The 26,299-nt window shown below is 37.7% G+C and overlaps 1 protein-coding gene across 3 annotated transcripts; it reads left to right on the top strand.

The window, feature by feature from the left end:
* The first annotated feature begins 9 nt into the window (after positions 1–9).
* LOC101847938 (cilia- and flagella-associated protein 52) lies at positions 10–26,299 on the top strand. Of its 3 annotated transcripts, none has more exons than XM_035968220.1 (13): positions 10–161; positions 5,489–5,691; positions 6,248–6,384; positions 8,786–8,914; positions 9,211–9,310; positions 11,408–11,691; positions 12,277–12,337; positions 14,188–14,300; positions 16,286–16,434; positions 16,665–16,822; positions 18,638–18,816; positions 21,662–21,899; positions 25,020–26,299. In XM_035968220.1, exons 1-13 carry the CDS (start codon positions 119–121, stop codon positions 25,167–25,169), a joined length of 1,944 nt encoding a protein of 647 aa, XP_035824113.1. In that variant the 5' UTR covers positions 10–118; the 3' UTR covers positions 25,170–26,299. The 3 variants fall into 3 exon arrangements, with proteins under 3 accessions (XP_035824113.1, XP_035824114.1, XP_005092495.1); XM_035968221.1 differs by having other exon boundaries at positions 143–165; XM_005092438.3 differs by lacking the exon at positions 10–161 and adding an exon at positions 3,392–3,647.

Raw genomic sequence — 26,299 nt, 5'->3', positions numbered from 1 at the left:
CCAGCGGCGGGTCCCACAATGCATTGCGGATTCTTCATACCGCGTGCTGAATATCTGTCTACCAGAGTGACCTATTTAATTCTCCCCGGATGACCCAGAAAACAGCTCCCGTGACCTAATGCGACCTCTCAAGACGTCACAAGTGTCAACATTATTATTATGTTGGTAACAAGAATTATCAAATGCAATTTCCATCTGATTCTGTTTTTGTCTTTGTCTGTTGAAACAGAAGGTGGATTTGTTTGCTAATGTTCATCTTTGATTCTCCAAAATCGAGACCGTGCACTTATAATTTTTCTATACGGGGTGCCCATTGTGGATGGGATCGGGTCGGGTCGGGTCGATCGCCCGATTCGTCGCTTGAAAATAAAGGTGTTTTATCGGCTTGTGTCGTGATAGCCGCTTTGCGCCCTCAATTTGGCTAACAAACCGCCCCACCCCGCCCAGATTCTCTTTAATGAGCACCTTTGTCCGTATAAGTTTAGCAAATAAACAGGTACAAACGATACTACTCATGGTAAGCAGTTGCTCTCTTAAAAATCTGTTGTGAGAATGTTTTAACGGTTTTACTTCTCACGATTTGTGCTGTTCAGGGCGAATTTGCTTCGTTTTAATTAAAGTTGTTGGATTCGCTTACATCCATATAGTATTGCTTATTTAAACACGTGTCATTTTTATTTGTGGGGCGTGTATTTTTTCAAGCACACTGGGCCCCTTGCGTGCATGTGAAACACAGCTCATAAAATCAATTCATTTTAAGCATTGGCGCAGTGTCGGGTGCATTGTAAAACGTGATAACATCTACAAGTAAACCATTGGATATTCCAGAAACTATACGTATTAAGTAGGCCTAGATGTAGATGAACCAACTTTATTTGCAGAGTCTCCAATTTTCTCTTCGCCAATACTTGTGGCAGGTTTTTTTTTCGAAAGCGGGGGGGGGGGGGGGGGGGGGGGGTTCTGCTTTTAAATTGTTGTTGTTTTATTGTGAAAATGGGTACCCAGCTATATAGACAGTGAAAGATGTCAGTTTGTTAGGGTTTGAGCGCTTAACCAGCTGCTTGCTCTGTATGCTTCACAGGAAGCTGAGAGTGTTTCCGAGTGTTCTATGGTCTGCTGGGGTAATAATATATTATTATTATTATTGTTATTGTTTTTTTTGTTTTTTTTCAGAAACATAAGTATGATACATGTATGCCTATCTACAACGGTTGTCAGTTGTCATCGTTGGTACCTGGGACGCCTCAAGGTTCAATTATTGCCCCTGTACTAATTAGCTTATGTATTGCCTTCGGGTATAATCGTTGACTAGTGCAGTAAAGTAAAGAGCGCTACCTCGGTCCCAGTTAGGATAATTCACAGAATTCTGTGGGATAATTTAAGGCCACGCTGCCGGCAACGCGATGCAGGCGAGGTGAATCGGCCTACCGTGAGGCGAAACCGAAAACATCAGCAGCCTAGGCCCTACGATCACACTGGTAGCGAGGTGACGAGCGATATGAGCGATGCGATTTCATATGGCAGTTTCCGTGTTAATTTCAGTTGCAAATGAAAGGAAAAGATTGTCAGCGTTGCTATTTATAGACGAGCAGGAAACTCAAAAAAAAAAAAAATATAAATCAACACCCGGTTTAATCAAGCGAAATTTGGTGAATTCCACCATTTGACGAGAATTCTACGTATTGCTGTATGTAATTATAGAAGCTTCAATAAACACAAACACACGCACACACATGCATAGACACACACACACCCACACTTACGCATTCACACACACACAAACATAACTCACAAACGCACACTCACAAACACATATGCGCTCACGCGCTTCAACTGGAAGTTTAAGAGAATAGCACGTATTTTAGAAAAAGAGAAATCTGGCTGAGAGAGAGAGAGAGAGAGAGAGAGAGAGAGAGAGAGAGAGAGAGAGAGAGAGAGAGAGGAGGCAGAAGAAGAAGAAGAGATAGATAGATTGAAGGTAGACAGACAGACAGACAGACAGATAGACAGACAGGCAGACAGACAGACAGATTGGTGTAAGCTGGGGAGAATGATGGATTGGTTAATCTAGATTTAGATAAATAACTGAGTAGGTTAATTCTTTAATATGTTGTTTTGAATAAAATAAAACTAATTGAATTCATAGTTTGCTTTGCTTTATATCTTTTCACGACCAGCTGTCAATACCATTTTCTTTCCTTGTTGTCACCTTTGAATATGAGTAAATCTCGTGTTTAGCGTCCGTCCAGCACTTCTTAAAATAAAGAAAATAATTTTGGTAAGGGTTTTCCGGCGCTCACAACTGCGTAAAGTCATATATATGAGCGCGTGGGACACATTAAACATTTTCAGTTTTCAAGGAGTTAATTCTAAATTTTACCAGGATGGCGGCCGCGGATCTTTATGTGCACTGTGCACACGGTAGGGGGCAAAAAGTTGAGACGAAAGCAGACGACAGAACATGCTTAGAGAGCGAAAAGAGGTACATGTATAAGGAAAACATTTTAGAGAAGAAAAGTTTCCGTCGTTGACAATATTATAATATATATATATATGTATATATATATATATATATATATATATATAGAGAGAGAGAGAGAGAGAGAGAGAGAGAGAGAGAGAGAGAGATAGATATAGATACCGTATTCGCTTTGTGAAAGCTATCGTGTTACTTCCAGCCCTGCTCTTGAGACGATATGTGTGGGGGTTCATGGGGGCGGGCGGTAAAGTTACCTATACATGTAATCTTAATTGTTTTGTTTTTTTCATAGGAGCTTTAGGCTAAAAATATGATGTTGAAATTAAAGATCTATAAATCAGAGCTTCTCATTTCAAGAAACCCAATGTATACACGCTTCTGATCAACAATATCTCTCATGAATTCTGAATCCGAATTATGTAGCAGACCCATATTATTCCATTCTAGGGGAACAAAAGAAAGAAACAAAGAAGCAAATAACAACCAAAAAAATAACCCCGACCAAAGCAAACAACAACAACAAACAAACATTACCCCCCCCCCCCCCCCCCCCCAACCCCTCGACCCCCCTCCAACTACATAACAACAATTTAACATGAAGTACAACTGTACAAAGAAACCACTATTGTTTTAGTGAAAACAAATAAAATACAAACATGAAGTATCCCCTCCCCTCCTCTTTTTTCCCTCGTCCCCGTCCCTCCACCCCCACGTCCCCTCCTCATTTTCTAATTCAATTCGAAATTGTCATCCTAAACGTCAGCATAAACAACACAAAAAGTGCTGTATTAAATTATGTCACATGCCAACAACAATTATGTTTTACCTGAATACCAAATAGGAAGTCGTTTTCAGTGATTTTACATTGTAGCCCTACACGATTAAAAAACAACAACAAACTCTGGCGCGTGTGGTACATGAAAGGGTTTAACCGCTTAGCTCTAAGAAGAACAGAGTGCTCTTTTCCTGAAGTCATGTACACAAGCAGTTATCGCCATGTTTGTTTCCCTTGGCAACCTCCTCTTTGGTAGACCGTGGAACTACTCCGTGGTGTGAGCTGTCGCATTTGTAACTCATAATAAAACCTCCAGAGTTCTCATCATGGCAGGGGAGGATGACAACATTGACACCAAAGATTTGGAGCTTGAGAGAATAATTGGTTTCAATGGTGAGCATTTTCTGAACTCGTTTCTCTGATATTTTTGCCCTCGGCCTTTGATTGATAGCCTCGGAGCTGACTGCCTGTAGCCTGTGGTGCATGGTTCACCCTGGTAGAATTTGAAATGTCACTCGTAGTATTAGTAGAACCAAGTAACCACTTGTGCTATTCAGGTTTGGAATCTTTGTTATCGACTTGATGAATTTTAAGGTTACAAAACTGATCAGTTAGAATCTTTCAAAATATAACATCTCTTTATTTCTTGAATTTAACATTCACAATTGGCAATAAATATGCTGCCATATTAATTACTAGATCTAGACTATATCTAGATATCTAGATCTAGATTTCTATTACTTAGTATGTCGTTTTCTTTACAACTAGCCTGTATTTGTTTTGTGAAAGAAGAGAACCCTACAAACTTCATGTGCCTTAAAAAATCTCTTTGTGTGTGTGTGTGTGTGTGTTCGTGTGTGTGTTTACCAAATGCAGGAAAGTAATGGCTATAACTCTTTGAACCCCATCGGACGCTGGAGCATCCGGCGGTAATAACCCTGTTCCTACGGACTCTGGGAGCGTCCAGTACTAGTGACAACTGTTTCATTTTATTTAGTGCTAGTTTTTGCTTGTTTTTCTGAACTATTCCAGAACCAAGTTTTTTTAGTAATGACTAATAAGCCTTTGTTTCCGCTATTTAGAAGTTGGAGGCAAGCTTTTGGGGTTATAATGAGACGTAGTATAGTGCACCAGGTTTAGGTGACTGAAGAAAAAACTCCGGGAAATGGTGGAAAAAACTCAGGGCCTAAAGAGTTAAGATTTATGTTTGCTATTTTCCTTTTTCTAATATTTTATATAAGCACAGAAGCAAATTCAAATCCAGGTATATTAATGATCATAGGCCTACGTGTCTTTTAACCGAATTCTGTCATCAATAGTAAGAATAGTATTACATCATTGTTGTACAAATTACAGAACTTATCTGTCATTTGGAGACAAAATGTATTGTGTTGTACTTAGCCTGTGATTTGGTCCCAGTGCCTTCTCAGATCAAGGACTAGATCTAGATCTAGTGTAATATTCTTTTCTTATTATTTTTGGAAAATCCAAAGACTAGTTTCACAGTAAAATCTTATTGCAATGTAAGTATATATTCAGTTTAACATGAAGACACATAGGTAGCTAACATGCACATTGTGAAACATGTACATCTTTTCAGGTCCCATTTTTTGTTCTTACCTGTATTTATATTTAAAACACATACTTTGCAAAATTTGCATAATATACATAGCAAAAAGATTTTCATATCCCTCTGATTTCGCTATGTATGTGCAAGCCTGTTTATGATGATTGTATAAGTGAAACACGTAGGTCTTCCTTTCCACTGATCTTGAATGTTCACGCAAACAGACTCATTAGCAACTTTTGCCATCTGCTTGCTAGTTTCCTGTGTTCAGTTTCATATCATTTAGTCTAATTAAATCAGGTTTTATTCCTTTCATTATGTTCTTCAAAGCATTGTTTCTTTTTCTCTTCGAAATGATTAAATTTTTTACCACAAAAAGTAGTAATCAATTAAGCACTGCAAAATAAATGTTCCCTGTGTGTTACCACTATTTTTAGGTTTTAATGTTGATTATCAGTGAAAGTTATATTCTGTTCTAGACACACACACACACAAACACACAAACACACACACATACATACACGCACACACACACATATAATTCACTTGCACACACGCAGACAGGCAGATGAAGACATGGACTGCTACGTGTTTAGAATTTACATCTGGAGAGATAGAGAAAATTTTTCTGAATACATCATGTATATTTTTATCTCAAAATTTTCAGGCAAAGTCCAGAGTGGTTTGATGGTGCATCCTGACCGGGAGCACATTGTGTACCCACTAGGTTGCAACATCATCATTGAAGACATCACAAAGGAAGCCAAACAGTGCATTCTTTCAGGTCACACCAATGATGTTACTTGCATCGATATCTCAAATGATGGTCGTTACATTGTTTCTGGACAAGAAACATTCATGGGTTTCAAGGTAATCCTAAATTTACAACCAGTGATTTGTGATAATGATAAATTTTGAGAAAAAAATCTTTTGACCTCATCCTTGAGGCACTGAAAACTATTGCACAGTTTCTTGTATGATTCAGAATTTTGTATCTGTTTAGCGTACCTGTTATAGGCAGACTTATGTAACACTTTGCGGTCACTTGGCGCATTAATGAGACAGTGAAAATTAACCATTCCGGTCAATTGGCACATCCGTTGCAGTCACTCTCCTGGCTGAGTAACCAGATGGGGTATTTTGTAGTGCTGGCTGTGTGACTGCAAAGTGTTAATTAAAGATGTCACTAGATGACAATGCTGCTGTAGAAATAAGACTTGAAAGTCAAGTCTTCCAAGGATTTTTTAATCTCAGAAAATCACAATTTAGCCAGCTGTTTATTTTATAGAGCATATTTTAAAAAAATGTACAGCTGCATAGAAAGCTTCTTGTCCTTCAGTGGGTGTTTGAACAGATAGAAGGAAAACATGTTGTCACAGTTAATTCGTGTGTACTCTTTGATTAAATAATACCGACGCTTCTACAGGCCATTATCACTCTGTGGGACTACGCCACGAAAAAAGCCATTCAAAAATGGGAACTGCACAAGGTCAAGGTTCAAGCTGTGGCTTTCTCTAAAAGTGGGAAATATGTGATTTCTCTTGGTGGTCAGGATGATGGATCGTGAGTATTTCTGTACATACAATACTTTAACATTTATTTGAATAGGCCTACTTGTACAAGGGCTTTAGGTTGCTGGGTAACTGTTGTAACAGCTACCATAACACTGTTTCTCATCTTAAATGTCCTAGCTTTTCCTTTAATTATTTTGTGCTCTAGTTCCAGTTTAGCACAAAACGCCTAGGTGAATATGACTTTAACAATGAGGTAGCTTTTTGAAAAATGTAAATTACATAAAACAGTGTTCGCATTTTTGTACAAATGAAAAAAGACTGAGTATTGCATTTCTTTACAAAAACACTTAAAAATATATTATTTGGTGGATACTGTTTCAATCAATGTTCAAGAGAAACTGCGTAAGAGATAAAGTTACCATACGGGCACTTGAAAATTTTTTTTTTGTGGTTGTAAAAAAAATCTTTTTTCGACTTAAAGGGCAGAGTGGTCTAGAAAAAATGCACTGTCTGTTATGGACTCCCTACCTTTGGAAATGACATTGACCAGACATATAAAGTGGTGGCACAGATACCTCGATATGAACATAAATAGCTTTTATTTTTCATGACAGGCATGGGGAACAGAACTTTAAAAAAATAATCAGCATGGGTAAAAATATCTGCAAAAGTTATGTGGACATATTTAGAGATAAAATGTATTACCAACAGGCATCATCATCTGCCTTTTTCACCCTGGTATTAATTAAGTATAGACTGCCAAGAAGGGTTCTCCACCTGTCTCTGTTCCGGGCAATCTTTCCTGCCTTCGGCCAGTTGTGTCCCATATGCACAAGATCTGCCTCCAGATCTCAATCCCAGGTGGATCTTGGCCTTCCTCTCTTCCACCTCCTCTGGGGATTCTGTCTGAGGCCTTGTCTTGTCACATTTTTGACCAGCTTCCTAACTGTGTGGTGATTACCAACAGTGCAATTGATAAAATTTCTTTGAAGAGAGGAAAAAACCCCAAAGACATGGCATGGGGAAGTGCTCGTGGGACAATATAAAAGACTTACTTTACTTTAATCCGCCACTTATGCCCTTTTGGGTGTCGCGGGAAGAAAGAGATGTCTCTCTGCCACCAGCCAGAGAGCTTGGGTCAGGGGGATGCCGTGAGTTGTTAGTGTTTCCTTGACTCTATCCAGGTCTTTCTCAGTCGCCCTCTAGCCTTTTTGCCATTGAATTTTTTAATGTAGGCATGTTGTGCTGGATGGTGTGTTGGTAATCGCTTGAGATGTTCAAACCATTTGATTCTTTGGTGTTGGATGTGATGCATGACATCATTTGTGCCCACCATTTCTCTGAACACTGAATTTCTAATTTTGTCTCGCCTGGTCTTGTTTACCGCTTTTCTAAGACATTGCATTTCACATGTTGTAATTCTTTGCTCTAATGTCTTGTTTGTTGTCCATGTTTGGCATTGATAGATGAGTGTTGGGATGAATATGGTGTTGATCATTTTGAGTTTTGTTGTCATGGGGATGTTAGGATGTTTCAGTAGTTGAGTAAGCTGGTAACTAACATTATTGGCCTTTTGTACTCGTGTTTCAATTTCTCTGCTTAGTCGTCGATCCTCTGTGAATATTATATACTTCCGAGGTACCTAAATTCTTGGATCTGTCCGAGACTGTTGTTGTTGATGTGTATCCTGAGTGGTCCTGGCTTTCTGCTTACTTTCATTGTCTCTGTTTTGTTGATGTTGATCTTCATGTCGTATTTGTTACATTCTTCGTTTAATCTTGCGGTGCGGTGTTGGAGACTTCGTTCATCTTATTGTGCCAGGCTTTGGTCATCAGTGAAGAGTAATGCATTTAGGGCGCCTGGTTCTGTGTTGGCCTCTTTTGCAATTCAATCCATATATGTATGATAAATAGTAGTGGTGATAGGACAAAACCTTGTCTTACTCCGGATATTATCTCGAACCATTCTGTGAGTCCCTCCGACGTTCTTACTGTACTTATGCTGTTCTCGTAAATGATATGGCTGTTAATGTTATCTAGAAGTTAGCCTCTTACAGTGTAGTTTTCGAGTTCTTTTCACAGCTTGTTTCTGTTCTCTCTTTTGAACGCTTTCTCCTGGTCAACAAATACTATGTTTAGTTCCCTGTTGTGTTCTATTACCCTTTCGCACATTCGTCATAGGGCAAAATATTGCGTCGGTGCATCTTCTTCCCTTTCTAAATCCCATTTAGGTTAGGCCTCACTCAGAAATGGTTCAACTTTGTGTCTGTTCGCCATTCCAATATCTTGATGAACATCTTGCCCACATGGCTTAGCAGTGAAATGCCTCTATACATTTCACAAATATTTAAAAAAATTATGATTTAGAGCGCCAATAGAATACTATGCCATCTTGATTTACTTTATACCGGTATTAAAAGTTTCAATCTCATTTGATTCTTTCATTCATAGAGTTGTTGTATGGGACATGGTGACCAAAGAGCCAATATGTGGTTCCCCTGCTCAGGTGGAAAGTGCTGGCATCACAACGTGTTTGGCTACTTCAAAAGTCAGTGATGAAGTGTTCGTCACCGGAGGAGAGTATGTATCTTAAAATTATTTGTGGTCATTTTTTGTTCTTAAATAATTTTAGTATTTTTTTAATGCACTTGAAGCGCAGTTTCATATAGAATAACACGTCATTCCATCTCTCTTTCAAAATTATAATCTGTGCTACTTCCCATAGAACTAACCTTCCATCTTCTACCTTTCTCTATTGGTGCCTTTTCTGATGTGTTTTTTTTCCTGGTAATATTTGCAGTTCTTGAATGCCTTTTTGGAACTTCAAAAGCTGAGACAAATTGGTAACTTTAATGATGCTTCACTTTTTTTTCCAGCAATACTCTACGTGTGTGGACAATTGACAAGGAAAACAGGAAGATTAGGCCATCAAATACAAACTTGGGTGGATTCAAGCGTTCCATTACTTGCATAGAGGTTAGTATTTACTTATCTGTGTGTTGAGTGTTATGTTTTTAAATCGTTTGATTTTTTTATGTGTCTTAAAATGGTGGATAACATAAATGAGTTTGATTATACTTTCCTTCTTCCGTAACGTCATTGCATTAGACATCCCTTTTATAAGAAAAATACGTCTGCATTATTGCATAGATGACAAACGTAAGATCTGAGTGGTTGATTAAAGCCTACTATTCAAAATTTATATGACAGAATACACAATATCATGTTAATGTAGACAAAATTTTTAGAAATATAATTGTTTATCATCACTTTTCAGAGTCTTGCTTCATGTCTCCAGATACGATATCTCCATCTTGTAGTTGCACTACTTATTTTCACCACAATCTCCTAACCTGAAATAAATAAATTCCTGAATGATGGGGTAGTGGATCTTGATGTTATACTGGTCTCAAAGCTTATGATCCCATAAAGTTCAGGAAATAATTTTTCCCTTGCTCTTTTTTCCTTCATTTCCATATACAGACCCTCAGTCATTCATTGTTCAATTAAAGCATTCCCGCCTTAAAACAAATTAATTAATGCGATGGGAGTTTGATCATGTTGTTCTGATGGTGTTAAAGAATTTGCCACAAGGTGAACTATTCTAAAGTAAGACAAACCTCCCAAAAATAATTTCAATCTGACATTTTACTCATTTGCTGTCAATGTGAGGTGAAACTTGCAAGTTGATTGTGAAGCTAACAGTGAGCTGATACGCCCTGCTGACAAATTCTTTTACTGTTTATGTTTTAGGAGGATAGAAATACTATCTTCATACTACAATCTAACACACATATAGTTAACAAGCACACATCAAAAGATTCGTATTGCAAAAGAAGTACTTAGGAAAATATGCATAGGTCTATAGCAAATAGATTTTCAGGTCCTGAATGCTTTGTATTTAAAACACGTACATATACAAATTCTAACAAAGCGAAAAGGTTTCCGCATCCTTTAGATTTTACTATGATACTGTATTTGGCTGAATGGTATTTGTTCCCATTCATTTTATTTGAACATAATTTTCTTTTTGAGGCATATACTGTAGTCTCCACGTAAGATCCCACCGCTTAAGATCCCGCTGTTTTCAGAAAACAGAGTTTTTACTATACAAAAGTCACCCCTAAGATCCCGCTCTGATTCACTCTGATGGTCTACATTCGGCTAAGATCCTGCCTTTCAGATAACAACTTATGAAACACAGCTGATGAACCAAGAGTTAAAAGTTTAGATAAATGACCTGCTTGTTGCATCAAAGGTCAGCCCCTCTCGTGAATGTGATCACACAAGCGTTGTTAAATTCGATGAAACGGTACAATGTTTTACCCAGACGGGAGCACACCGAGGTGTGAACTGACTGACGCGTTTGTTTTCTCCAAGCATCGCACTCGCATCTGAGCTCTCCACCTTAAATTACATCATTCACTCTGTAGACAGGGCCTACAAGCTTGCTCCAGGCGGGATCACATCGAACTGTGAACTCTTCCCTGACCATTGCAGCAGTTGTCTCTATTCCCGAATACGCAAGACAGACTGAATTTTGATTTGTGTGGTCACAACGTAATGGTGCATAACGGCGAAGGTGGAGGAACCCGGTCAGAGATGGAAAGCTATAAATTTTGGACAGATAAGGGGAGAATAAACCTAGAACTTGAGACTCACAATAGGATAGTAAGTGAAAATGGCATGTCTCATACTACTGTGATTGGTCATTAAGGTTGACCACTCTTTGCTCTACATATATATATAAATCATAAACCCACCCAGGGCTCACATCAGTTCATTTTAGAGTGAGAGGAGACTATTTTACTGGTTGTGGGCCTAAACATGGGTCACCGTACATTCTTCCCTTGGTCCGTCGGCTAAAATACCGTTCGCCTACGATCCCGCATATTCCTTGCTCCCGAGCACCGGGATCTTAGACGGAGACTACTGCATTGATTTACAAGTATCACATACAAAATGAAATTGTAAGAGTGGTAAAATGTTTATTGAGCTGTAATCAATTGGCCAATTTCCTTGCCTCCCACACACACACTAAAAAAAATCTCCCTCTCTCATTCTTATAAATAGATGGTAGATGACCAAGTGGAGGACATGCCTTACTTCTTCTGCGGCACCACCACTGGGGACATCCTGTGCATCAACAAGTCAACCAACATTCTCCAGTTTGAGTTTCCTGGCAAGGACAAGTTCTGTCTTGGAGTCACAGCTATTTCTTTTGTTAAAATGACTGACAAGGGATTCAATATGTTGATTGGCACAGGCAGTGGCATTGTTGGTAACTACAACATCAGCGTGTGCTTTGAAAAAGGAAACAAGGTCAAGACCGTCTTCAAACACAGATCTGATGCAAAGTATGTGTTTTGACAAATTATATGTAAAAATTTTATGCTAAATAGATTTTATGAAATCACAGCTGATGATGAGGGCAAGAGGGTAAAGATGTTGGGTACCTTACAGAGGGAACATAGGTCTATATTGATTAAAGAAAATTTTGTTTCTGATGAAAAACTTTGAAGTATCATGTCGTAAGCATTTTTTTTAAAATCCTGAGAAAGCACCCCCCCCCCCCCCCTCCCAACCTAAACAATGACTCGAGCAAAATAATATTAAAACTATACCTGCCTTAACATTTATATTCCTGAAGACAAAACTGTGTAGTCTTTTGGAAATAGATGCAATTTGAGGTTTTATGTCCTTTGCGTTGCATACAATTGGAAGGTTTGTAATATGAGCAATAGAGCGTATGCTCTCCATTACATCATTGGGAACTGTTTTGTAGCCTTTATTTTACCCTTTTGACAAAGTAATCTGAAAAATAATACCCTTTAAAAAATTAATCTGGAAAATAATTTGGCATAATGCTGTTGTAATGCATATGATGATAGTATGTGCTGGTTTCCCAAAATAATGGGTTTTAAATATAAATTGTATTTCAGGCCATGGAAACATTGTGAATCTGCTATTACATCCATTGCAAAGAGAGGTGCAGGACATCAGGTAAGAGGTTTTAGGAAGGTTGGGAGGTGGTCACTTGTTTAACCAGCCAGGGCTGCTCAATTGAGTTGAAAACTCTGTCTGGCCAGTGTACACCTACAAAAAGGAGCTCCAAAGTGTTTAACCCTACAACTGTCAGTGCATTTACCTGTGCTGTCAGGTGGGTTTTCTCTTTTTTTAAATATATATATTCAGAAAAAGCTTCAAGAGTGCTTACATGGGAGTTCACATGAAACCTAAAGAAACATATGTTTTCTGGAATTATGTTGAATGAGCTACATTAGGAGCATTCTTTTTATTTTTTGAATAAAATGAAATGACCTCAACTTACATTTGGTGATGTTGTATAAATTTTTTAATAAAACATTTATATACATAAGTGCATTTTGGGTCTGAAATTATTATTGCTTTGCTCTATATTGTAGCATATTTATTCTTCTTTGAGCAAATGTATACTTTTTATGGACTCAGATAATACACTGCTACTTTAATTATTGTCTCATTTGTCACCTGATCAGGGTTTTGAATAACTGGGATATTCTCTTCCGACCCTAAAATGGGACTTTTGAAGATCAAATAGGTTCTAAAACTATTGATAACATTGATTTTTACTCCCTTACATCTTCTGAAAGAAGATTGAATGAGCTACATCATGAGCATATATAATATGATTTTGGTTTTTGAACAGAGTATATGACTTTGTTTAACCTTGAGCTTTCATGACTCTTTTTCCACATTCTGTTTTACTCCAAAATCCACTTTTCATAGAATAAATTTCCTCATGATTTATTCTAAATTGGAGCTAATATATTTTTCTGTTAAAAAATCCACCTCTTTTGTGCTATCAAATTGTATATTATTACGGGAGGCCTATTGTTATTAAAAGGGTATTATCTAACTCAGCTGTGTAAACAAAAATATTGGCATCGCTTATTAAGATTTTGTGTCTCTTCTAGCAGAAGAAGGTAACCAAAAACAATGAAAACATAAGTCAATGTAGTTCTCAATGTAACGGAAAAGCTCTCTACAAGAAAGTGAGAACGAGTGTGATGTCATGTTAGATCACAAGCCAATTAAATATTGGCTGAAACAGCAAAACAACGGTTGACCAGCCAATATAATCGACCTATAATGATGGTTGTAGGGTTAAACTTGATATTGACCCCACAGTCAAGTGCAGCAAGACCTACCTGATGCTCCTTTGTTGAAAAAAATAACATTTTAAACATTTTTAGCAGTTTGTTGAAGAAAATAACATTTTAAACATTTTTAGCAGTTTGTTGAAGAAAATAACATTTTAAACATTTTTAGCAGTCCCTTGTGTAATATTATAACTCTTAATAATTATTATCATTATCATCATTGTTATAATTTATATTGATGATTTTTGTTATCTTACACATTATTATTACAATTTATGATTGTTGAAGCCACTCCCAACTTTTCTGCTCTTAAAATTTACTTTATGTGAGTTATTTTCTTGAAACTGGCATGGCCAAAAAACCCAAAACTGTTTATTTAGGAGAAGGCAAATGGGATATTCACAAATTAGGGCCTACTTAGAATGTCTATACACTTTGTGCACATTTTAGAAAATCAGATAAATGGCTAGCACACTTTAGGGTTTAAGATATGTTAGAAACTTATTAGACTGGATCTCACATTTAAACATATTTGTTATGTAAAAGTCTATTACTTTTTTTTATTGCTGGAAGGATCCCCTCTCTTTGTTTCAAATGCAAATGCATCAGTCTATTTTCTGCTACGTTTTCACATATCTTATCTGTGTAAAAGTTTCCACAGGATTAAAAGTTTACTTAAAGTCCATATTCTTTTATTTCATCTTTACGCAGTTTTTCGTGGGGACTGACCACTCACAAGTCTACAAGTTCCAGTTTGCTGATTACTCTGCTGATCTCATCAAGACATGCCATTCATGCCCTGTTAACGACATTATTTTCCCCTTGTAAGTTGTCGCGTGACTAAGGTTGTTGAGAATATAGTGTTGTAATCAGGGGCGGTTTGTTAACTGGGCAAGACCGGCGGTGCCGGTCAGAATTTTGTCAACTGAACTGTTGACTAGAGGTTTATTGCTGATGATGATTTTCATTCAGTTTTAAGTAAATCCAAACAAACATGTATCAACATTCAAAAACACCTTGCCGATTTGACGAAGGCGCTCAATTAGACAAGTGGGATTCACTGCTGTTTTGTCGCGACATAACCTCATTCCTTCACGTTTGTTATCGCGCCGGCTCGTAACTTTAAATCGTCTCACGTCAAACCATCACGTCGCGGAACTTCGTACTAAGTACACACAAATACACGGCGGGCTTGGCTAAGGCCTAGCGAGGTCGTCAGTCCCATGGACAAATCCATCGTCAGTCCATAGAAAGATTAGTGTATCCCTTAATTGCCAGATTGGCCTCTTTGTAGCTTACAAAATTAAGAATGAGACTGTCTTGAGCAGCACAGACACATGTATTATTTTATCAGCAAAACATGTATTTATCATTCAGCCTTTCTCTAACTACTATCAGAACATTTATTGTCAGCATGGCACTACTCTTTTTTGTTTATTGACTTTTTAACCACCTATAGTTCCTGTTTGGCATTTACTCATCGTTTTCTCCCCACTAATAACTTACCTGGCCCTTAGGAGTCTGGCCGGCGAAAGAAGGAATCGTCTAGTGAAGATATATAAGGAAAATTTTAACGAGGAGCGTAGGCACTCGGCTGTCAGAGTCTGGGCCGAAAACCCCCTCCCTTCCCTCCCCTTTTCAACCCTCACCCCAGCTAGACACCAAGTTCTATAATAAGCATTTGACACACTTCCCCGCTTTGTTACAGCATAGTGTTCAGTGTTCAGTTCTGAGAACTGAGAAGTGCGATGAAATACATTTGATGATATAATGATCGGAAACTTGTGTGCTTTGTCCAGCTTTGTATAGCATCTGATTGTAGACTTGATCTGCTTGGGACAGCGTCACTGGTACAGTAGCAATTGATTTTTTGTCATCATACAGGACAGTTCTTATTACATATATTTAACGGGTTCAGTGCACGTCGATATTTTGTATAGGGGTGTAGAAAGTACGAGTAAAGTACTGTACTGGAGGCCAGGACCAGCGATTTATTGCTTCTCACTTTCAGTTTGTTTTCTAGCTTAGACTCAAGTAGTGTGTTTCTTTTTCTGTGCCGATCAAGTGAGTTTCTATTAATCTCAGTAACTTCCATCTTACATTATGCATAATATTGTTTCTTGATGCTACCGCATATTTTAGCTCTTTCACATTATATTACAATGTTTACTGTGGTGTGTGTGTGTGTGTGTGTGTGAGTGGGGGAGGGGGTGGGGATGGCGAAAGTAGGGGTATAAAATAAGGAGAGAGAGAGAGAGAGAGAGAGAGAGAGAGAGAGAGAGAGAGAGAGAGAGAGAGAGAGAGAGAGAGAGAGAGAGAGAGAGAGAGAGAGAGCATGTGTGTGTGCGTGCGTGCGTGTGTGTGTGTGTAGTGTGTGTGTGTGTGCGCGTGTGTGTGTGCGTGTGTGTGTGTGTGTGAGTGTGTGTGTTGTGAAGGAAGGGGGTGGGGGAGGGAAAAATAGTTGACGTGAATGACCGCCGGTCAGTTCTATAAACCACGAGCAGCCACTGGTTGTAATATTTGTAATTTTAAACTTGGAAAAATTAAAGCCATTTTTAAGGGAAGAATTAAAAGATTGCAAAGTAACTGGAGCATTAATTAAGTGATGCTCTTAAATGCTCCACTTTATTCTGTTAATAGCAAGTACCCTTTTCAACACAGTTTAAGTTTATCTCAAGAAGTAGGAGCTTAAAATTTAAGTTCATCCTTGATGGGATAAACATTAAACTGCCCAGAAAAAGTTAATGAAGTGTGAAGTTTAACTTAAATTTTCAGCAAATATTTAATTGAATTCATACATTGCTTTCAGCGGTGTGGCTCAGCTGATTCTCACCTGTCAGGAGGGTGAGATCAGGGTTTGGGACTTGACCACTGGCAGAGAGTTGCGGAGGTTTGTCCTTGCAAACAAAGTCTGCAATGCTTTGGCAATCTCACGGGATGGAAAAATTGTTGTTTCAGGTAGGCCCCATGTATATTTCGGTGCATGTAAATGATGATTCATCCCAAAGTTTCAGGTCAAATATATGCAATTTATTAAAAAAACCAGAAGTGTTTACAATACTGGTTGGGTACAATATGGTGTATAGGAATCTGCTCTTTGTACTCAGATATGAAGTTATTAGAAGTACACTGTCGAAGAACTCTCCTTTTTAAGGCATTTAGTTTACTGAAGTGGTCTTTTTTTTCAGGTTGGAATGATGGAAAAATCAGGATTCTGGGATTCAAGAGCAAAGACCTTTCTTTGGAACTGAAACATGTGGTAATGGATGCCCACAACAAAGGTGTCACAGCTGTAGCACTGACCACCAGAGGAGATCAAGTTATAAGTGGAGGTGGTGATGGCATGGTGAGTATATTAAAATGAACGAAATATGAACCTGCTGAAAGAATATGGAGAGATGAGGGCGTTAAACCTACATTTTAAAAAAAAGCAAAGATATAAAAAATGTTTGGTAAAAATCTCTCAAATTGTTTTATGGTCTAGGGCAAGGGTGAAGGCTGATTTGTTTGACAGGGAAATCAAAGTTGGACAAACCCCCCCCCCCCCGGATAGAGGTGAGGCCACACAGGAAAAACTTTCCAACTAATGGAACATAACTTTATAAGCATCACTGAGTTGTGAATGAAAACAAATCCTGAATTGATAATTTGTATGTACCCATGAAAACAATCGAGAAAATATCTCATTAATATTTTTTCTCACTTTGGGCTAAATGTAATTATAACTTTTGAACATGCAGTGGGAATAGTGGTCTTGAGATATTTTAACAGTATATTTAATTAAGATAGATAAGATAATACTTTATTATTCTTGAGGGAAATTTTTCTTGGCTGTACAGGACCGTAAAAACACATGCAAGTATACATAAAAAATCTATTACTCTCATTAGAATTCAACATGAAAAGAGAAGTAAAGCTGACAAAATGTACGTATCGCATCAGATGCATCATTCAACCACCTGCAGGAATTTGATTACAAAACTTCTGGAGTTATATACTCATAGATACATACTCTAAAGAGCAATACACATTATGCTTATTCTGACAATAGCCTTATGCTAGATGGTAAAAAACTTCTTTTATATCTTTCTTTCTTTGTTTTTGGAGGTACATATCTGCCTCTGTATGATCTTACATTTGCGTGTTGAAAGTGGGTGTGATGGGTCGTTTATAATGCTTTTTATCTTTTTTATAATTGTGGTGTTATACATTTCATCAATTCTAGTAAAATCATATCCAGAGATCTTGCTGGCTTTCTTAATGGTTCTATCAAATTTTTCTTTATTTTTCACCTTACAATTCCCAGCCCAGCAGCAAATACAAAATAATAGCATGCTTTCAATCATAGAATGGTACAAAAGGGACTTAATCTTATTATCAACACGGAAACTTCTTAATTTCCTTAAGAGGAACATTCTTTGATTTACTTTTTTATGCACAAGAGCAGCTTGGGGATGCCAGTCAAGTTTGTTATCAGTTGTTATGCCAAGATACTTGTAAGAGCTTACCACCTCCACTTCTTCATCTAAACGTGGTTGCAATTGGTCTTTTTTTACTCTAAAGTCTATTATTAATTCCTTTGTCTTTTTTACATTTAGTAAAAGGAGGTGGTTATCACACCAATTTGTAAATACATTTACAGCGTCCCTGTATTCATTCTCATTTGTTGTTTTAGGGCCTTGTAGAGTGGAGTCTTCTGCAAATTTGATTAGTTTGATGTTTTTGTTATCAAAAGTAGTCATTTGTGTAGAGCGTAAACAAAACAGAGGAGATTACACAGCCTTGGGGCGCACCGGTGTTTGTGAATATTAGGTCAGATTTTACACCATTTAATTTTATATTGATGTCGATTGGTTAAGAACTCAAGCTATATTGTTCTTGTTTATGTTCATGTTAATTAATTTTGAAACTATTAAGTGGGGTTGGATTGTGTTGAAAGCGGATGAAAAATCAGCAAAAAGTATCCTGCAGTATTTTCTTGGTGTGTCTATGTGTTTGTAGATGTTATCTAAGAACACGAGAATGGCATCCTAAAGGTGAGAACCCTCAAATTCAAACAGAAGGCAAAGAAGCAGAGATGACAACAGTTACAGTAAATATAAACAACATAACTTTGCCCTTGTAAAAAAAAAAGCCAAATACAAAATTGTTGCCCTCTCAGGTACGAATGTGGGAGATCATCACTTTCATGGACCACACTGGAAAGAAGGAGATGAGAGCAGATCTTCGGCACAGCATGAAGGAACACAAGAACTGTGTGTCAGAGATTGTCATTGCCAGCAGTGACAAGGAGTGTGCATCAGCCAGTGGAGATGGAACCACAATCATTTGGGATCTCACGTAAGATGAGCTTCTGTTGTTATGTTAGCATTGTAACACAGTTAAATGATTGAAAACGTCTAAAATTTCTTTCCTTAGACTACAGTTGAGTTCACTTAAAGGTATGTCAGGAAAAGATAAAAACTGGTTCAAACTCCCTTAAAATCTATGTAATGGTCACAATAAAAAAACCATACTGAATTACTGTTGAAAAAGTGCGCGTTTATGATAAGACTATAGCTTTATGTTAATTGGACCATACTGCCGTTGCTGAATTTAAGTAGGTAGAGTAAACATGGCCTCACGGGCACTCGTGGCCTTCCGAGCGCGTGGTATATAGGTGAAATCGGGGTAATTCCGATCGCTGTTTCTTTGCTCTTTCGCTATAAAACACCAAAATGCCGTACACTTTGTAAAAGTTAAGCTTTTCCTCGTTACAACGGTGTAAGTTGTTTATATGTCCGATTATTAGGAGCTGGAAAATTGCCGAAGAGAGCAAAGCCCCTCGCGGTCGGAATGCGTGGTCGGCCGGTTCTAAAATTGACACACGTGCATTCAAATGCTTCGCGGAACGAGGGATGATTAAATACCGTCTTTTCATTGGTGGAGAACTGTAGAGCTTTAAACGGGCTTTCCCGTAGTATATTTTTGGCCTTTGGCATTTAAATAGAAAGCCTTTAAAAACACTGTCAAGTTTTTCAAAGATCAATTTTTACACTTGGTACTCTTTTATGATCTGTCAAATATGGGGTTGCAGACAGTGACTGACTTTAACAAATTTGATCAAATTTTAAACAACTACCACTTTCTTTAACTCTTATCCTGCGTCTGTGCCCAGATGCGTATCTTATCAGCAACCGATTACGTCGGACTCGCCGGGCAGGCCGCCGGGGTCACTCAGTGTGTACTGTTGGTGTACAGCGCGCGCGCCGGGAAACGTGTGTTTTCGCCATGAATACCGCGGGAGTGTGTTAACTGATGATGAAAATAACGCTCTATCCTTCATAGCATTCTATTTATAAAGTGTTACAAACACATGAATAACCCCCTCTCACAAGCTGATAAGACATTACGAGTAGTTACGCCCATTTGAATAACCTTTCTGGACGCTCTTGTTGTTATGAATGACCTGAGGTTCGAAAAGGGATAATTTAGGTCAATTTCCGAATGTTTTACACTCAAATTGTTCTTTGTACCTGCACAAGGGTATTCAAAACTATTAAACAAGCTCATCTTTTATCAGGTAGTATCATTTCATACAAAATCAAGCTCATTTGAAATATTTTGTATAGAAAAACGGAAGTCTTGTTTCCTGACTATCCTTTCGAGCTCCTCATGTCTAAGTGGGTCAATTTCTTCTATAATTTCATTGGACGAACATCTAGAGCTATCAACTTGGCATGTTTTGAATGAGACGTATGCCTCGATTACGAACCAACGCAGGTGGTTCTAGAAGAAGGCCACAAACGCACACAAACTCAAGCAGACTGACGCACACACACTTGACCTGCGTGAATGGGGATCCGACTCGGGACCCGAATGACACGTAAGAGGATGCGCGCTGCGCGTGCGCTGAGCCAGGAGCTACACTGACTCGGGACCAGAACGCAGGCGAGGTGCCGAAATAGGCTTATCGGGCTACATAAACCCGGCTCCCGCAGGATGAGGGTTAAAAATTGACTGAGAGGTTAAAGAATGGTACCAAAATGCTCAGTGGATATAGGCCTTTCAAATGGAACAGATAAATTTAGTATACAGCTACTTTGAAAATTTAGTTTCTGCTACCTAATTTAACTCATTCGCTGCGCCGAGCTGTGGGGGGCGGCGCGGCTAAAGTGCCGTCAGTACGCTAAGCTGCCCCCGGCGGCTCGAGAACTGATCTTCAATTTTAGCTTAGATTCTATTCCAATCCACATATCCATGTTAAAATAAAGGTCATAATATAATGTTGACTTCTGGGTCAAGCATTTCCACTGAAAATCGGAAGTTTAGATTCAGTTTTGAAATGCGATTTCGTAGTTTATTCGACTTTGTTGTATCGTGATGCCAAAATTATAGCCCGGACACCAGTCTTAGTAATTGTACACAACAAAATCTATCATTATTTTGCCCACTAAAGAAATGTAGGACTCTTTTTTATAATATTAATACGATTGGACTCATATTGCCAATGCGCTGTTATTGAGAATTCAATATTTTTGAGTGCTAGATCTAGGTCTAGATCTAAATTGTCAAAATATTATTTTCTCACCAAAATCACTACTTTTTGATGAAATTACACAAAAAGTGCCACTCAAGACATGTATAGGTTTATTTCAAATGCAATTCTGAATAATTCCATATAAGATACGAGTGGGGTTAATTTTTCTGTTTGTGATCGTTTTTCAAGATTATAAAATTTAATTTTTTTTTTTCAATATCGGATGTTATGACCCAAATGTACAAATATTATGGAATGTATGTAAATAACTGCAAACTTTTCAATATTTTCCAGTTCTATATTCATTTATGGCTATTTTGATGTATCATTTGACTAGGTGGGAACATATTTTTTGAGTTTCACCAAAGATTATTAATTTTTTATTTTCAAATTTTATCCGCATCCAATCAAAAGTGTGTTGTATAATCGCCTCTTACGGGAACCAAAGTTGAAAAATACATGAATAAACATTACAGATGTATTCTACAAACCATACTGAAAATATTGGTATATAATACGTTAGTATTTATTTGAATTTGTGGCCCCAAAGACCTTTTAACTGCCCACTAGTAATCATCTCATTCGCCCTCCCGAAAAAAATTCGTCCACAAGCTGAAAATAATACGTAGCGAATGAGTTAAGAACATTTTTTGTCTGTTCCTGCAGGAAAGGCTCTCGTAAAACTGTAGTGTTCGCCAACACTCTGTTCAAAAGTGTGTGTTATGGTGAAGACGAGCATCAGATCATCACCTGTGGCACAGATCACAAGATTGGCTACTGGGAGACGTATGACGGCTCAATGATTCGCGAGTTGGAGGGCGCTAAGGCGGGAGCCATTAACTTCATGGACATCACATCAGACCAGAAGGCTTTTGCCACTGGTGGAGAGGAGAAGCTCATTAAGGTAAAAAACTTGACACTTTCTTTATTCTGTTGAAAGAAAACCATTAAGCCTATAATAAAGATAGAAAGCTATCATTTACTTGTATGTCTCGCAAGTAAAGATTTACAAGAAAAAATGGAACACCTTATTCAAAAACTAAAGTAGTGGTTCTTCACTAGTCCGAACAGGTTGCAACGAAAGAAAACATTGCCAACTGTACTTCTAAATGAAATTTCTTGTTTGGACTCTTAAGAGTTCTGCCGTTATTTTTAAAAGTACAATATGCAGGGTTTTTTCAGTTTTAGAGGAGAGCCAAAAAACTGAATGTTGTTAGTGATAAAGCAACATTTGCTTTAAAGATAAAAATGAAGTCCTGATCAAAATTGTATTCTTAAAAATATTGACTTGGGATGTTTGCAAAGAGATCGTTTTCTTGGTGACAGCATTCAGTTTTTTGGCTCTCCTGTAAAATTGTAAAAACTGCATGTAGGCCTATTGTAGATTTTAGCAGGACACAAAGTGAAGATCAATAGAGCACAAACACTATCCTGGGTATGATGTTACCTCCAAGGCCATTGGTAACAGAATGAGTCTTTATCGATGAGAGTCAGTCAAAGTAAAAGTCCCCCTTTTGGGGCAAAAGTTCTAGATCTCGTGTACATTTAATAATTATTGCAGTTTTTCATTAGTACTTAATGGCACAGGTGGGGCAATATGAATATATTATCACCTGGGGCCATGTTAACAGAAGTGATGACTGGGCACAATATGCGCTATTCATAACAATGACTAGGGAGTACAAGAAAGTAGCCTACTGATGAAAGCTAGTTTAGAAAGAGCAGAAGAGCTTGTTCAACTTCTTGATCAATATTGTAGGCGATTGCATGGCTTTCTGGCTATGGCGAGAATGAAATGTCAACAGATTTTGCATTAATTTTGATGTGCCTCAACAATAGGTGTCATTGATGGTCTATGGTGTAGTACTCACCACTGCATGCACAAGATGTGAATTCAATTTCTTCATATGGATGTTATTTCATCAAGTACAGTGGAACCCTACCACAATATGCTGAAGGCCCAGGAAGTTGTCTTGCTTACAAAGCAATCCCCAATGTCCGGATCGGATACGGGAACAACTTTACTTTTACAGTGGAACCCCTTTTTAACTCTTTCCGGACGTAGTTTTTTTTTTGGTCTAGACATAGGTAGCGTAAACACTGCCTCGCGGGCACTCGCGGCCTTCCGAGTGCGTGGTATCGGTGAAATCGGGGTAATTCCGATCACTGTTTCTTTGCTCTTTCGCTATAAAACACCAAAAGGCCGTACACATTGTAAAAGTTAAGCTTTTCCTCGTTACAACGGTGTAAGTTGTTTATATGTCCGATTATTAGGAGCTGGAGAATCGCTGATGAAAGCGAAGCCCCTCGCAGTCGGAATGCGTGGCCGGCCGGTTAAAAAATTGACACGTGTGCATTCAAATACTTTGCGGAATGAAGGATGATTAAATACCGTCTTTTCAGTGGCGGAGAACTGTAGAGCTTTAAACAGGCTTTCCCGTGGTATATATTTAGCCTTTGGTGTTTAAATAGAAAGCTTTTAAAAATACTGTCAAATGTTAAAAGATCACTTTTAACACAAAATATGTAAAATACCGGCTTAAAAAAGGTATTAATTAAAGATCAGTTCATTTCCTATTAGAATAAAGTAATCAGCTTGGAATTAATTTTCATCAATCCTTCTGCGAGACTCGGAAAACATGTGACCCCGCACGTGGGGTACACTACAGTATAGAGCCGACTCCTTCACCGCGGGGCTCGGTGCGGCGCCGGCCGGGTCAACGCTCGTGTTTTTGTTGAAATAAGGACAGATCATCGTGTTTGAGGCGATAAAATACTGATCTGTAATGATCTCACAGTCTTGAAAAAAATTAGGCTCCATATATTTGTTATAGTGATTGTACTCTGTTAATGTGGAGATGTTTAGTGCACTTGGTACTCTTTTATTGTCTGTCAAACATGGGGTTGCAGCCAGTGATTGACTTTAACAAATTGGATCAAATTTTAAACAACTACCATTTTCTTAAAAATTGACTGAGAGGTTAAAGAATGGTACCAAAATGCTCAGTGGATATAGGCCTTTCAAATGGAACTGATAAATTTGGCATACAGCTACTTTGAAAATTTAGTTTCTGGTACCCACTAGACATAATTAACTTGTGGATCGATTTGGCTATGCAGGTGGTGTACAAAATAACTTCATAGAAGCATAACCATCACTCAAAACGTACATATGATATATCAAATTGAAGGAAATGGAATGAGGAATACATTCCAATATGAAACAAGGATTAATTTTGAACATAAGTATGCATTACAAGGGTTAGAAATGGTGATGAGAAAAATAAATTTTGACTGAAAAAATTACATTCACCAAACATGTGAAAGCAAATCAGCATAGCTGTCTTATCATATACAGGCCAAGAGCGTAATCCGTAAATTTCTGAATGTGCAGCTTTGTATTTCAAAGCAATATTCCAATTTTTGTTTGAGTAATGATATTTATACTGAGTCCGGTTACATCGTTTTGTTGATGCAGACCGCAAGAACTAATTCACTCATTTTTCCTTTTCGAGTTTTTCAATAGCAATGAAAAGTAATTTTTAAATGATGGATTGTGTAAAAACGAAACAAAACTGAGGCTCCCTATCACAGCCGATATATCGGCGATACGTCCTCAAGGGGTGTGGACTCTTGCCGATATATCGGCGATACGTCTGGAAGGAGTTAACCAAATAAGGTTCATTTGAAAATGTCAATAAACCAAGAAAAAAAAATTTAAAAAATAGAATCCCAAATTTTTTTTCTTAGTATTTTGAGCAACCTCTCCAAACTGAAAACATGGCTAAATCAGAGTCCCATAGAATCTGCTGTACTTCCTTCTATTACTTCTATCTTCTGGGATGCTGTATCCCACTCTGTCTGTTTGGCCCTTGTACAGACAAGGTTGAAGTTGCCTGTCATCAAAATGATCTAAATTGCATTAATGTGGGACTATAACAAGTACAATGACAATGTACCCCAGCAGACCTTTCCACACTATGAAGGGTAGCCTCAATAATCAAAGCTTCTCTATTTTCCACAGCTATGGCGCTACAGAGAAGGAGAGGTTACTCATGTTGGTAAAGGCCACAGCGCTAACATCAGCAGGATAAGGATTGCCCCAGACAATCGAAGTTTAATCAGTGTCAGTGAAGATGGAGCCATTTTGCAGTGGAGATTCCCAGCTGTTTAAAGAATGAGTAGCAACCTATCTAAAGGGCAGATGTTCTCTTTTGAATCTTACAGACCTCTCTAATTTGAAGAAGTAAAATTTTATTTTTTAAAATTCTGCTTCTTGGCTATTAACTGATATTGTCTTTAAAGATTACAAGAAAACTATTTATAATTTTTTTTTGCATCAGAGTCCATATATACTAAACCTGAAGAGTGATCCGAAGCTCACATTCTCATAATAGTGGAAGTGGATGTCAGGATTTTGATCAAATCAATTTGGTCCCCCAAAAATCAATCACACATGGCATGCGGATACCATTTTTGGCTCTTACTTTTCTCAGATGTCAGACATTCTCACCTGTTCTCTGACCTTTTTAAGGGTTGTATATTTATCAAAGTATCACAGTGCTTCTTTTTAAATCATCTTTTGTGTTCTGAGTCCTTAAGTGTGAATATTCAGAAGTACTGGAGCAAAATGGTACACAACTGTACCTCAGCATTGTATGATGAAGAAATGGTTCATACCTTTTCCATTTACAACTTTTAATTGCTGTAATAGCCATTCTAAATTCTTTTTTGTGCATGTACTGTTTTCTGTAGATTTGAGAATGTGGAATAAGTGGGAAGATGAATGAATGAATTTCTAGGTGAATTTATTGTGTTGTTTTTATTTCCTGTCATTACTGAAACAACCAGCTATATAACTGTACACTATGGATTTGCTTTTTCATTGTGATGACTGAGTGTTATTGGAAAGAAATTCAGTATTGGGTCATTTTTATACATGATTTACACAAAGTATATATATCTCTTTAAAAACATGTTTTTTTTAAGCTGCCTTCCATTGTAGATGTTATTTCCCAATTGTAATGTGAAATTTATTTTGGATTAGCTTTTATTGAGAAGAACAGATAGCTTCTTTTCATTTTATCACTTTATGTCACACTAACACTTGAATATCAGTCAATGATGTTTCTCTTGTTCAAGTTTATTATTAGGTACTCTGAACATGAAATCAGAGATCATAAATATAAAGATATGAAAACATACCGCTGTACTAGAGCAACCATGTGGCACACATTTGCCATATTCTGTGGTCAAAAGCCTTAGAAAACATATTGAAAAATAAATTGTACTGTTTGAATCATT

Source organism: Aplysia californica, unplaced genomic scaffold (genome assembly GCF_000002075.1).
Source record: "Aplysia californica isolate F4 #8 unplaced genomic scaffold, AplCal3.0 scaffold00046, whole genome shotgun sequence".
NCBI classification, from domain to species: domain Eukaryota; kingdom Metazoa; phylum Mollusca; class Gastropoda; order Aplysiida; family Aplysiidae; genus Aplysia; species Aplysia californica.
The sequence above is the reverse complement of the archived record's forward strand: the minus strand, read 5'-3'. Positions and strand labels throughout refer to the sequence as shown.

Coding starts and splice junctions, on each gene's coding strand:
- LOC101847938 (XM_005092438.3), top strand. CDS start 3,581: ATGGCAGGGGAGGATGACAACATTGACACCAAAGATTTGGAGCTTGAG. Junction 5,692..6,247: donor AAACATTCATGGGTTTCAAG/GTAATCCTAAAT, acceptor ACGCTTCTACAG/GCCATTATCACTCTGTGGGA. Junction 9,311..11,407: donor GTTCCATTACTTGCATAGAG/GTTAGTATTTAC, acceptor TCTTATAAATAG/ATGGTAGATGACCAAGTGGA.